General features: G+C 45.8%; 1 protein-coding gene across 4 annotated transcripts in view; it reads left to right on the top strand.

The window, feature by feature from the left end:
• Positions 1–12,592, top strand: part of FGFR2 (fibroblast growth factor receptor 2) — a 127,033-nt gene extending 114,441 nt beyond the window's left edge. For 2 of the 4 annotated variants that reach the window (XM_006831414.1, XM_006831413.1), the window contains exons 13-17: positions 2,982–3,104; positions 4,360–4,430; positions 6,089–6,226; positions 7,931–8,036; positions 11,656–11,820. In XM_006831414.1, the coding sequence (XP_006831477.1) occupies positions 2,982–3,104; positions 4,360–4,430; positions 6,089–6,226; positions 7,931–8,036; positions 11,656–11,820 (603 nt within the window). Of the gene's footprint in view, positions 1–2,981; positions 3,105–4,359; positions 4,431–6,088; positions 6,227–7,930; positions 8,037–11,655 lie in introns of all 4 variants that reach the window. The other 2 variants (XM_006831416.1, XM_006831415.1) reach the window with 2 other exon arrangements.
• Positions 12,593–12,966: the final 374 nt, after the last annotated feature.

The following is a 12,966-nucleotide window of genomic DNA, read 5'->3' as shown; positions in this document are numbered from 1 at the left end:
TCATGATGAAATCTGGTTATCATAACAGCAAGGGAGGGGCAGGGAGGGGGTCATTTTTATAAACATAGCTACCACACAACTTTAATCAGTTGAACTTTTTACAGTCCAACTCACTGCTCTCCACCACAGTGAGCTGTGTAACCCTATCCTCAATCAATCCTTCAGAGCCCTGAGTGGTGGGAGGGACCCAGCAGTGTCCTCAAAGTCTTTGCAGAAGGTCAGCTAGCAATAAGGACTGGACAGCGCTCAGCCAGTGGTAGATGCAGGTCTTTTGAAATCTCCCCTTGGAAGGAGCCTGTTTCAAATACCACAAACTTTGCTCCTGAAAAGTGCAATGATGTGAAGATGCAGGGCTAAGGTGGGGGAGATCCCTTTAGTATGGGTCTGTCCCCACTGACAGTGGGTTAGCAGTGACCTTGTTGAACACTGACCTCTCGGAAGGAAAGGACAAAGGGCTCTTGAGTAGTGGGTCTCTGGCTAATTACTCGTGTAGTGTATTCGTGAATTCAGCTCAGTAAACATGTAAGAGGCAGGCTCGGGGCCAAGTGCTGGGAACATAGAGAGGAACATGCAGAACATGTCTGTGAGCTGCTCTCAGGTATGTAGGGGAGACAGACAGGCAGGACTTCAAGCCGGTTCATTCCAGTTTGACCCCTTGGCTGAGAACAGTGCCTTTCCATCCCAGATAGACCTACATAGGACGGAGAGCCCCAGGTGATGTGAATACTTGTATGTGTACACCCGGGGATCTTGTGACAAAGTAGACTCTGACTCAGTCCTTCTGGGGTGAAAAGGCAAAGTTAGCAGGAGGTAGAACTGGTTCATGAATTATGAAGAAGCACAATTGGCCATGCTACATGTGATCCTGCCATGTACTTGTAAAAGCTTTGCGTTCTTAACTCAGAACTATACTGTTTCTTTTTTTAACCAAATCCCAAATGTTGAGCCTTCTAGGTGTTAGACTTGAGCAGGGCCTTTCATTTTTTAAGTGAGCCTTATCTTTCCCATCTGTAAAATGGGCATACTATGGTAGCGTAGTGGTTATGAATCGGGCTGCGAACCTTAAGGTCAGCGGTTCGAAACTACCAGCCGCTCCGCGGGAGAAAGATGAGGCTTTCTACTCCCGTAAAGATTTACACCCTCGGAAACCGTGTACAGGGTCGCTATGAGTCGGAACCGACTTGACAGCACTTAACAACAACAACAACAACAACATTGCTAACTTTTCAGGTTGTCCTGAGGATCCAGTGTTGTCAGCCATGTGAAGGCTCCCAGAATGATGTCTGTCTGGGTTACAGGGCTGTTTGTCCTTAGGGACTCAACAGCCTTCCCTTTGTGAAAACAACAGAATCACATGCAGTCCGGGCCCTCACTGTGTAAACTGGTCGCTTCTCCTTGCTGGAAAATCACTCGGATTAGTGGGTGATGGGAATGTGGCTTGGTTTTCATTGCTCTTTTCTCTGGACATTGGTTCCAATTTCTTCTCATTCCGCCCGGGAGGTGGGCTTTGGTGTTTCCTAGCTCTCTGGGTGGAGGGTGGCCGTGCAGAACACTGGCTCCCTTGAGATGATAGTGGAGGTGACGTTGGTGGCGCCTGTCTGCTGAGCCCTGATGTGTGGTCGGAGCTTCTGACCACACAGCTTGCCAGACACACAGAGCTCAGCCTGCAGGGAACACATCACCAGGAGCACTTGGCCCCGGGCTTAGAAGTTCAATTTGAAGAGGCCTCTGAAAGCCAGAGCAGAGCTCCAGATCCGACGTCAGAGCATTTCGCGCTAACAGTCTGGCCCAAGACACTCATGTGCATGGCTTTATTCTTTCCCGTTTCTTCCTTAGCCAGGACGTCCAGAGGAAATGAGGAATCTTCGAGAGAAGGGAGACTGGAATACAGAGAATTCTCTTTGCTATTGTGACGATAGTTTGGCTCTGTTTTCTCTAATTGACTGTTCTGCAGAGTGTCCGTCTCAGATTGGCCCCTTTTCAAGCACCCTGAGTGGATGGTTAGGACACACTCTTCCCTAAGAGTTAACCTTTGCCAGTAATCTGAGGACAAGTGTTTGATGGGAATGTCTGTTTGCTTCTTGATTTCTTAACTTCTTCCCAAAATAGGGGGTGATGATTTTGGACCCAAATTAACATAACATATTTCATGATGAAATCTGGTTATCATAACAGCAAGGGAGTCCTCTGTCTCTGTGTGAAGGGACAGAGGCAAGAGATTCTGAGGGAATGAAGAAGAGAATGAGCCCAGAGAAGGGGACGAAGTAGAATTCAATACAAAGATGGTTTTCTAAAATGAGCAAGAAGCCACCAGTGTCCCCGAAGCCGCAGAGAGAAATAAATGAGAATGTACAAGACACACCCCAGGGAACTGACAGTTAAGAGGTTCTTCTTAAACATCAGCCTCCCTGGATAGTGCAAATGGAGAATGAGCCACCCAGAAGCACCTCAGAAAAATGGTCAGGTGATCTCCTGAAAAATCCGTCCTTGGAAACCCTATGAGCACAGCTTCTACTCTGACGGACATGGGGACGTAATGAGTAGGAACTGACTTGGCGATGGCTAACTGGTTTCATAGACTTCTAGGGAGGCAGGAGTGGGAAATTTAGAATTCGAATATTTAAGGGGTGACTGGGAGATGAAGAAGCAAAAATGAACAAACTATTGGAAAGTTTGCCCGTAGAGGGGAGGAGAGCGAGGGCTGAGAGAAAAGATTGTAGGGTGATTGAAGGAGTCCTCGTGTGATGCTGTAGGATAAGGACTGGACTGCAAGGTCAGTGTGAGCCACAAGGTTGGCAGTTCAAGTTCATTCACCAGTTTTGTTCTTTGTAATGATGGGGACCTCCACTTTTTATTTTTTAGAAAGTAAGCACCCGTTTTTGACATAAGATGCATTTTCTGTCTGCATTGTAAGATACGAGGATGTTTCCTATGGAGCCATTTGAAATGCGTTCTTTCTTTTCCATCTTTCTTGATTTCAGTGCATACATCGAGACTTAGCGGCCAGAAATGTTTTGGTAACTGAAAACAACGTGATGAAAATAGCTGATTTTGGACTGGCCAGAGATATCAACAATATAGACTATTACAAAAAGACCACAAATGTAAGTATTTGTTGAAAATGTGTAGGGGTGGGGAGGAGGGGCAGATTGTTCTAGATCTTCAGAGCTGGCAGGTCCAGACCTGGACCAATTCCTCTGTCCACTACTTTATTTACTCTTCGTCTACTTCTCAATAAGCATATTTAGGCTACACTTTGTCATTATTTGCTGCCGAGTTGGTTCCGACTCAGTGACCTCATGTGTAAGAGAAGGAAATGTTGCTCAGTCCTGTGATTTTCATAATTGTTGTTGTGTTGGAGTTTCACTGTTGTGGCTGTTGTATAGAGTCTTCCAACACTGGACCCAACTGTAATGATTGTGAGCATGGCACACTGGGCAGTGGTCCGTTCTGCTGTGCGTAGGGTTGCTATGAGTCAGAACCGGTGCCATGGCACCTAACAAGAATAACATTCCAACCCAGGACCTCACCTTCCAGCACTATGTCAGATGATATTCTTGCATTGGCTGATTTTTGGAAAGAAGATCTCTAGCCCTCTTTCCCTAGTCTCTCTGAATCTGGAAGTTCCACTGAAATCTGCCCACCATGGATTTAAAATATCACAGCAACTTGCAAGCCACCACAGTACAACAGTCTGACAGGCATGTTGGAGCCTCCATTTAGGGTGGTACCGGTAAAGCCTTCATGCATAAATCATCAACGGCAGCCTCTGCTTTGTAACCAACTCTTCGATAAGGACTTGTATACAAAGACTGAGAGCCTGGAAGTTGCTTGGTTCCTTTTCCTGAGAAGCTGAACAGGGAGTGTCTGTCTGCACAGATGGCTGTGGGGAACATCAGGGTAACAGTGTACAATGAGTGTGTTGGAGCCTGCACCTCACTCCTTCCCTGTGGTCCTTGGGAGCTTAGCTCTGCTCTGTTGAAGGGCCAATAAAAGCCATTTTACAGTGACAGCCCTGCTGTGGAAGGGGCCCTGGTGGCCCAGTGGCTAAGGCCACATGGCTGCTAACGGAACGGTTGGTGGTTTGAACAGGGGAGTTAAGACTCCTGGTAGGATTAACACTGGACTGCAAACCACAAGGTTGGCGTTCAAATGCACCGGCTGCTCCTTGGAAATGCTATCCAGGCTCGCTAGGAGTCAGAACCGACTCGACAGCACTCAACAACAACAACAACAGTTTTGCTTTATTGAAGGACCGCTGAAAATCATTCTATTGCCAGTTCTTAAAGGGACCAGGTCACAACCTAAGTAAACTCATCTGAAGTCTATTGATTTTTGCATGTTCTTCCATGTTTGCAGGGGCGACTTCCTGTCAAGTGGATGGCCCCCGAAGCCCTCTTTGATCGAGTCTACACCCACCACAGTGATGTGTAAGTGACCCCTTTTCTCTGGTTCCTCATCCAGCAGAGCTGCAAAAAGTCTTGTATGTTCTTAGCCTTTCCTCAGCCTTTGGTACCTGTTGCGTCTCTCACACAATGATAGTAGGAGCAGGAATTGACCTTAGAAAGGACGGATTTTATGGTAGGCTGGCAACCAATGCTCTGTTACTAATCTGCCTGGCTTCAAAGCCCAGGGGAGGTGGGACCGCTAACTCCCTTCTGCCCAAGCGGAAGTGCCTCCCCTCCCCCCAAACTCAGTTACGAATGTGCAGCTACAAAGCCACTATCTAATTTGCCAAGCCGTTGTCCTGGTCTTCATTCCCTTCAAGATACAATCCTGAAATCTTTCCTACTCGATAGCAGTTTGCTTTTATTTCCCCTTTAACTAAGGTTTGTGTTTAAAGGTCAGAGATGTGTTGAGAAGCCTTCAGTCTAGGTGGTTCCCACAGGGCCCACTCCCTGTGTGAAACCTTCTGGTTTTGTCTCTGCATCCTTGATAATGTTAGAGAAACACAGCAGAAGTGATGCACTGTTTCCATTATGGTCTGCTGACATAGTACAAGTGTGGATTTGGAAGATACTATCACTGGGGACAGCTGGGTGTAAAATACTTAGTACCACTCTGTGCTGTGTTTGCAATTTCTTATAAGTCTCATTATTCCAGAAGAGGACATTTTAGAGAAAAGTTTTAGGAACAAGTTAGTCGAGCCCTATTGTATTCAAGAGGCACAGATTACAGTGGACTACCAGCAGCCCTCAGGAGGAAGGCATTTGTGATTCCCATGTTTGCCATGAGTAGAGTGAGGCACAAGGGTGGTTTCTGAATACTGTCTCTTTTTCTATTGAAAACGGGCGACTGTTTCATTCTGTTGCCCAGAATGTTGCTGAATGCTGTTAAACTGAATTCTGACTTACAGCAGCCCCGTGTAACAGAGTACAACTATCCCGTAGGCTTTCCTAGACTTCCCCTAAGCTTCATGGGACCAGATTGCCAGGTCTCACTACTACAGAGGTCCTGGGTGGGTTTGAACCACCAACCTTTCAGAATGCAGCCCTGGCGTGCTCAGAGCCGGATTCTCTGCGGAGGGCATCTCCTGAACTAGGCTCAGAACGTTCCACGGTGGACCAGTATACAGTGTTAGTTTCGGGTGTGTGTAATTTGTCTATCTGGGGCCACTGATGCTTCCATCTTCATCCCAGCTCTGTGTTAACCCCCACAGTGACCTCAGTCAGTCCCGATGCCTGCCTGCAGGCTCCCCTCACCAAGCCCGGTGGGGAATGAGCTTGCTGACCTCAGTTCCCTCTGCTGCCCCGATGAATAGCTTCCTTGAGTCCAACACACAGGGAGATGGAAGGAGAATGGGATGGGAGCAAGTGTGTCGGGCTTTTTGAAGCTTGTTGGAAACACCATGTTCGAGAAGAATACCTTTGTGGAAGGTGACACTGGGGTCTGCCTTTATAGAATACCGGTGGAACATTCCATCAGCACATCTCTATGTCCTCGTTATTCAGGGGGGCTGAGGAAGGCATGCAGAATGGATGACAGCAAACATGTGTCATCTGTCTCTGAGCGTAAGAAGTGAGTGGGAGTTTGTTTTCTTAACTGTGCCTGGGCCCATCAGTAACACTCTCTTCTCTCCTCTTTGCAGCTGGTCCTTTGGGGTGTTGATGTGGGAGATCTTCACTCTAGGGGGTTCGCCCTACCCGGGGATTCCCGTGGAAGAACTTTTTAAGCTCCTTAAGGAAGGACACAGGATGGATAAACCGACGAACTGCACCAATGAGCTGTAAGGACCCCTGTCTCCCTGCGGATGCCGCATCTGCCCTCTTGGCGCGCAGAGGCCCCCGCTATCTAAACACACTCTCAGAAGGATCCTAAGGCTTCCTAGGCTTGTTCCCAGGACTGAGATAGATGGCCACATGGACAGCCATTAATTGTCCAAAAGAAAGAACATGATTCTGAGGTGTATGAAGCAGACTTTAAATCACACAGGGGGATTCCAGGCCAAGCCGGGGTGTCTCCCTGTGCAGCTGTCTCCCCTCAGAATGACAGGGAGATCTATGTGGCTGCCCCTCACTCATGGGCCATTGTGCTGCCTGAGTACATAGGATTAAAGACCAATGAGCCCTGTCCTTGGCGCTGTGTGCGGCCTTGGCGTGGTGAGTGGACAGTGGATGTTTCTGGAGTCTCCTTTTGACCACTGACTATTTCTAGTCTAGCTTGTTATCTACCAGCTACCCTCAGCATCTGCACATTTATATTTTAGCCACCTCTTAACAAACAATTCAGTTGCCATCCTTAGAGCACCAGACCTCGCTGTAAAACCATGAACTCTTTTCTAGAAAAGTGTGCAAAATTAGGTTGTGTGTGTGACGTGTGTCTTGTGCAGTAAAATCAGTGTTTTGGAAAGGAGTCTCCCTGCCCTCCCCCTCCGCCAGGATTAACTAAGAAGAGTGATTGTCCCTGAGGCTGCCTCTCATGTGTCACTTCATGGGGATTTTAGGTGTGTAATCCCATGAGTGCTTTGCAATGCCCAGTAGACGACGCATGAATGGCCATGTTTTATAGTATGTCACATAAAGCCATCCATTGTGCTTCTTGACATGTCCCGTGCTCTCGCTAGCATAGAGGAGCTGTTGAAACCCATCCTCAAGATAAGGAGGCCAGGGAACGTGGGCCCATCAAAGGGTTAACCAGGAGGCTCATATGCAGACTGGGGGCGTGAGTTAATTCATCAGAACTAGACCATAATGTTGTGGTTTCCAAGCTTTACTTGTTTGTTTTAAAATTGAGGAATCTTTGTCGATTCAAATCTTTCTTCAAAACGAAAATCAAGGTGTCGGCCAGATAAGATAAAGCTGCTTCAGTTTACACAGGGTGGCGGGGGTGAGCTTGAGGCCAGCCTGCTCAAATCTGACTCTTCCCATGACCCTCTGAGTTGCCTGTGTTAAGAGAGGGTTAAAAGTGATGGTGTGGGCTTATCATCCCGTGTGCTAGGTCAGCCTGTAACCGAGACATCGGGACTAAGCATAGCTTAGGTTCACCACTCATATGCTTTGTGCAAAGCCCTGTTTTTGTAAATTCAAGCATCTTTCAGAGGAACCTGGCAGTAATGAGTCACTAGGGAATGTGAATACCACCTCCTAACTTGGAAAAAGCTCTGCTACATATTTATAATTTAGGGCACTTCTCCACGTTACCTATTAAGCCTGGCTTTAGAGTCCTAGTGTGGCGCTGTGGGTTAATGTGCCGGACTGCAAAGCCGTTTGAACTGCAAAGTCGGCAGTTCAAGCTCACCAACTACTTCTTGGAAACCCTATACAGGGTCCCTATGGGTCAGAACCGACTTGACGGCACTTAATAACAACAACAACAACAACATAGTGGCTCAGGCTCACTAGCTGCTCCTCAGAAACCCTATACAGGGACACTACAGGTTGGAACCCAGTCCATGTGGCGTTCTGTCCTCAAGGAAACCTGTGTTTTCCAGGTACATGATGATGCGGGACTGTTGGCACGCCGTTCCCTCTCAGAGACCAACATTCAAGCAGTTGGTCGAGGACTTGGATCGAATTCTCACTCTCACAACCAACGAGGTAAGAACCAACCTCATTCTGGAGCCCGCTGGCCCTATGTTGAAATGCAACCTCCCCCACTGTACTGGGGTCTGTGATGAAGTTTATCATTTTCCACCGGGGTCACACAGAGTTAAACTATGTATTCCCTCAAAGCCTGGTTTCCTCAGAACTGTGTTTTGTGACTCAGAAAACCAGACAGAAGGACATGCCTGAGGTTACACTCACACTGTGGTGTGAGGCTGGTGGGTGGAATGGTGTGGTGTGTGTAGGAGAAGGGGAAAGAAATGTCCAAATGCAGTATTTTGGTTTGCGTGGGGAGGAGCAGGGTTTATGGCGAGTTTCAGCCTGTGCCCTAGAGCCTCTAGCTCAGCTTCCATATTAGGAGACACCAACCCCCCCATCCCAGGTAGTAATGGGGGGTGACTCACGATCTCTTACCACGTGCACATATTGTACATACAGTTTCCTAGAACAAGTGAGGACGTACACCTTGTGTTTTACAATAAGGCAGTTGGAATCTTTACCAACTAAAGAAACTTTTCCTTACTCACGCCAGAATTCACCCATTTATTTAGTGGCTGCTCCATCATGCCTTTGTGGCTATGGAAAGAGGGCACTGAAACGGGACCTCCAGATGCTACAAACGGTGAATGTGATCAGCTGCTAACTAAAAGGTTGGAGCTTTAGGGCCATCCATGCAGAGGTGTACCTCAGAAGAAAGGCTTGGCTACTTCACAAAAATCAGCCATTTAAAATGCTGTGGAGCACAAGACTTCTCTGGCTCACACGGGGTCGCCATGAGGTGATGTACACTAAAGGAGCTCTGGTAGTGTAGTGGTTATGAATTGGGCTGCTAACCTCAAGGTCAGCAGTTCGAAACTACCAGCTGCTCCGTGGGAGAAAGATGAGGCTTTCTACTCCCGTAAAGATTTGCAGCCTCAGAAACCCTGTGCGGGGTCACTATGAGTCGGAACCGACTTGACGGTATTAACAACAACAATAGTTGAATAGTTGGGGGTGGTTCTCTGAAGAACAGAAAAATTTCGCTCAAAAAGATGAGAAATCAATCAGATCGAGTGAAACCTCAAGGGAGAGAGATGATTAGTGAATGACCTTGAGCTATGTAATGAAGACAAACTGTACTTCTTCAAACACGAGGAAAAAATACACACACACACACACACACAAGGACAAAACAAAACCGTCTTAAAGACAACAGAGACAGCAGTTAAAAGATGATCCCAAAGACTCTAGATGGGAAATAATACATTTAATTTAGAAAATACGAGGGGGTCCTCAAAACATTTGTGAGGGAATTCCATTATCTTTCCATTTCATTTTTTTCCACAAACGTTTTGAAGCCCCTTGGTAAATTTAGAGTGATTTTTAAACCATAGGGAATTGAATGTTGGTGACAGGAAAACCCAGCCCAGCAACTGTATCTAGTGAGTGGAGCTCAGGAGAGCAGTGCATTCAGGGAAAGATTGCATTTAAATGAACACAGCTGACCTTCCGAAGTTGAAAGGAAAGGAAGAGTTCAAGAAAGGGGAAAAGGAAGAGAAGAAAACAAAACAAAAACAACAAAAAAAAACCTTTCTTCTCCTGCCAAAATTGTTGTTTCTAGAATAAGTTCCGTTATCCTTAGACTTGGAATCCACTGATATCCCAATTTTTTTTTCCTATCAGATCTGCAAGTTTATGATTTCATTTGGGAACTGGGAGAAAGCACTCAAGTTCCGCTTTAATGGTCCTGTGTCCAAGTTCAGGGCTGTTTACTTCTATACTTAATGTGTAAAGTGGGTCCATGCCTACTGAAATTTACATCCTAAAAGACAGACTGCAGAATGCCGTATTGTCTAGCGGATTAAAAATCGAAGTTTCTTTCCTTCTGAAAATCATTACCACATGCTGGAGGGATATGGTTCCTTTTAGGACAAAATTTCGTTTTTATCATTGTAAGCAAAAAAGCTGTCTTTTGATGTGGTGGGTGTGTTTGTTCCAGTTGTGTGGTTAGTGCTGATGTTGTTGAAACTGACACTTCCCCCACCTCAGATTGGGGCTTTGTCTCTTGCCAACCCTGGCGATGAATTACAGTGGGGTTTCTTTTTTCTTTTTTTAAATGTATAGTCGCCAGCATTCCGTGGGTTCTTTTCTGATAGCACTGAGACACACTGTGCTGTGGTCTGTACTCTTTTGGCCTTCCCACATGCCATAGGATAAGCTTTGGGTTCTGCGTGTTTCTGAGGAGAGCCACCCTAACATGCTGCCTCAGTTAGGGGCCGGTGAGACTCAGAAGTCCCCCAGCTTAGAAACCTTTTCCTACCCTTTTTCTGTGCTGAATCTTTGTCGTACCAATTCCACTTTGTCAGTGTAGGGCCAAAGCAGCCCTAGACAGTAAACGAATAAGGGCGTGTTCCAGTAACACTCCATTGATGCCCCCCGAACTTTGAATTTGATATAATCGTGTAAGAATTTGATATCATTTTTGTATCCTGAGATGGTTTTCTTATTTTGATGCTTTCCAGCTATATAAAAACGTAAAAACCATTCTTGGCTCATGGGTGGTATTAGCAGTGGGTCATATTTGATGGATGTGTGGTATGTGGACCACGGTTTGCCACTCCTTCTTTTAAAAATCACTCCATTGGCTCTAGCCTGGTCCTGAGTCAGTGAGTGGGCTCGCCCCCCACAGCAGTACCCAGGGATGTTTTGGAGAACAGATAGCACTTTCTGAAGGTCAAACTTTCATAACTTTGAAACTTAACCTCCATTGTCCTAAACTTTTCTTTAATGGCCCATTATGGATTCTACACACAGCAGTTTTTCCCAGTCCTTTTTGAACTTGTTTACAGTTCCAAATTGGAGAGCTTTCTTAGAGTAATGAATTACATCTGTGAAATTAACTTCTGGATGAGAAAAGGTTTCCCTTGTATTACCCTAGAAAGTGTAATAGTTAAATATACTTCAGCAAGAGCCCTGAGCATCGGTGACATGTTATGGTCCTAAATTTTTCTGGGGTTTAAATTTGAACCCTGTACAAATTCAGGGACAGGTGAAGATAGCAGGCAAGCCAGTGTAGGTCTGAGTAAATTGAGTTGGGGGGTTGCTGGGTGTTACAAATAGTTAATGTGTTTAACTGCTGACCAAAAGATAGGCAGTTCAAGTCCATTCAGAGGCGCCTTGAAAGAAAGCCCTGGTGATCTTTTTCTAAAAAGTCAGCCATTCAAGATCCTCTGAAGACCAGTTCTGCTCTGGTACTCATGGGATCTCAGTGTTGGAGGCAGCTAGAAAGGAACCTGGTTTGTGTTGAGTTTGACTGCCCGACAGTCACCACCCAACAAGGATTTTTGCTGTCTGTTATCGGTGGTTATTTATAATGGTTTGTGAAAGACCAACATGAGGCAGCCTTAGAGGGTTCTCTGTGAAGAGGAGGTATGGGCGGGTCTCTCTGAAGCTTCCAGGAGATCCCTGTCCTGTCCCAACTCTGAGATCTGTCTCTCAAGAGCCTGTGTTTGAAATAAAACATCTCTCTCCCCTTCTTTCAGGACTACTTGGATCTCTCGCAGCCTCTCGAACCGTATTCACCTAGTTATCCTGACCCGAGATGAAATAAAACATCTCTCTCCCCTTCTTTCAGGACTACTTGGATCTCTCGCAGCCTCTCGAACCGTATTCACCTAGTTACCCTGACACAAGGAGCTCTTGTTCTTCAGGAGATGACTCTGTATTCTCCCCGGACCCCATGCCTTATGAACCATGCCTTCCTCAGTATCCACACATAAACGGCACTGTTCAAACATGAATGTGGGGGCCCTCTTGTCCCCAAACAGGACTGACCTACACTGAGCAGGGAGGCTGTTGCTTCCACGTGTATATATGGATCAGAGGAGTAAATAATTGGAAAAGCAATCGGCACACTTGTAAAGAGTTATACAGTTGAGAACTTGTAACCTTCACCAGGAAGAGAAGAATGTTTATGGAACCATGGACGGCCACGGGCCCGCCACGTGACCCCTCCAGCTCACCACCACCAAGGTGATGGAGGGTCACTGGCTGTGGACCAGTCGGACTCAAGGTGGACGCATGTTCTGCCTTCCTTGTTAATTTTGTAAGAATTGGAGAAAATATATGTCAGCCCACAAGTACAGAGCACAAATGCCGTATATAGGTGCTGGATGTATGTAAATATATTCAAATTATGTATAAATATATATTATATATTTACAATGAATTATTTTTTGTATTGATTTTAAATGGATGTCCTGATGTACCTAGAAAATTGGTCTTTTTTTTTTTTTTTTTTTTTTAAAGGAAATAGCTATTTGCTAAATGCTGTTCTTACAACAGAGTTTCTTAATTTTCACCGAGCAGAGGTGGAAAAAAAAATACTTTTGCTTTCAGGGAAAATGGTATAACATTAATTTATTAATGAATTGGTAATATACAAAATAATTAATCATTTATAGTTTTGTAATTTAAGTGGCATTCCTATGCAGGCAGCACAAAAGACTAGTTAATCTATTGCTCAGACGTAACTAGTTACCAGAGAGTAACAATATCTGGCTCATGTGGGGGGGGAAATGCAGTTTGGAGTTCTTTGAGTTCATATTGTGTGTCCGATAATTGTTCATATGCCAGCCAACTGCCCTTCCTAAAAGAACCTTTTGATGAGAAGGTGTTTCGTTTCCATGTGGGTGGGTCTGTCATGGGACCCATGCAACCTTCCATCATCTTTCCCGGGACAGATGGTACCAGCGTCCTCTTAAGAATCAGATGCCTTAATCCATTCCTCGAGGAAGAAAGTTAGTTGAGATGATATAACAGAATGTACTGATTTGCTGGCAGCTGACCTTCTGCCCCCATGTTGGATATAAATCAGATTAACCCATATTCCCTCCAGTGGAAACAGCTTCCAAAGCCTTGGTACTTTGAGAAGCCTTTGAGAATC

This window comes from Chrysochloris asiatica, unplaced genomic scaffold (assembly GCF_000296735.1).
Source record: "Chrysochloris asiatica unplaced genomic scaffold, ChrAsi1.0 scaffold00003, whole genome shotgun sequence".
Taxonomy (NCBI): Eukaryota; Metazoa; Chordata; class Mammalia; order Afrosoricida; family Chrysochloridae; genus Chrysochloris; species Chrysochloris asiatica.
The sequence above is the reverse complement of the archived record's forward strand: the minus strand, read 5'-3'. Positions and strand labels throughout refer to the sequence as shown.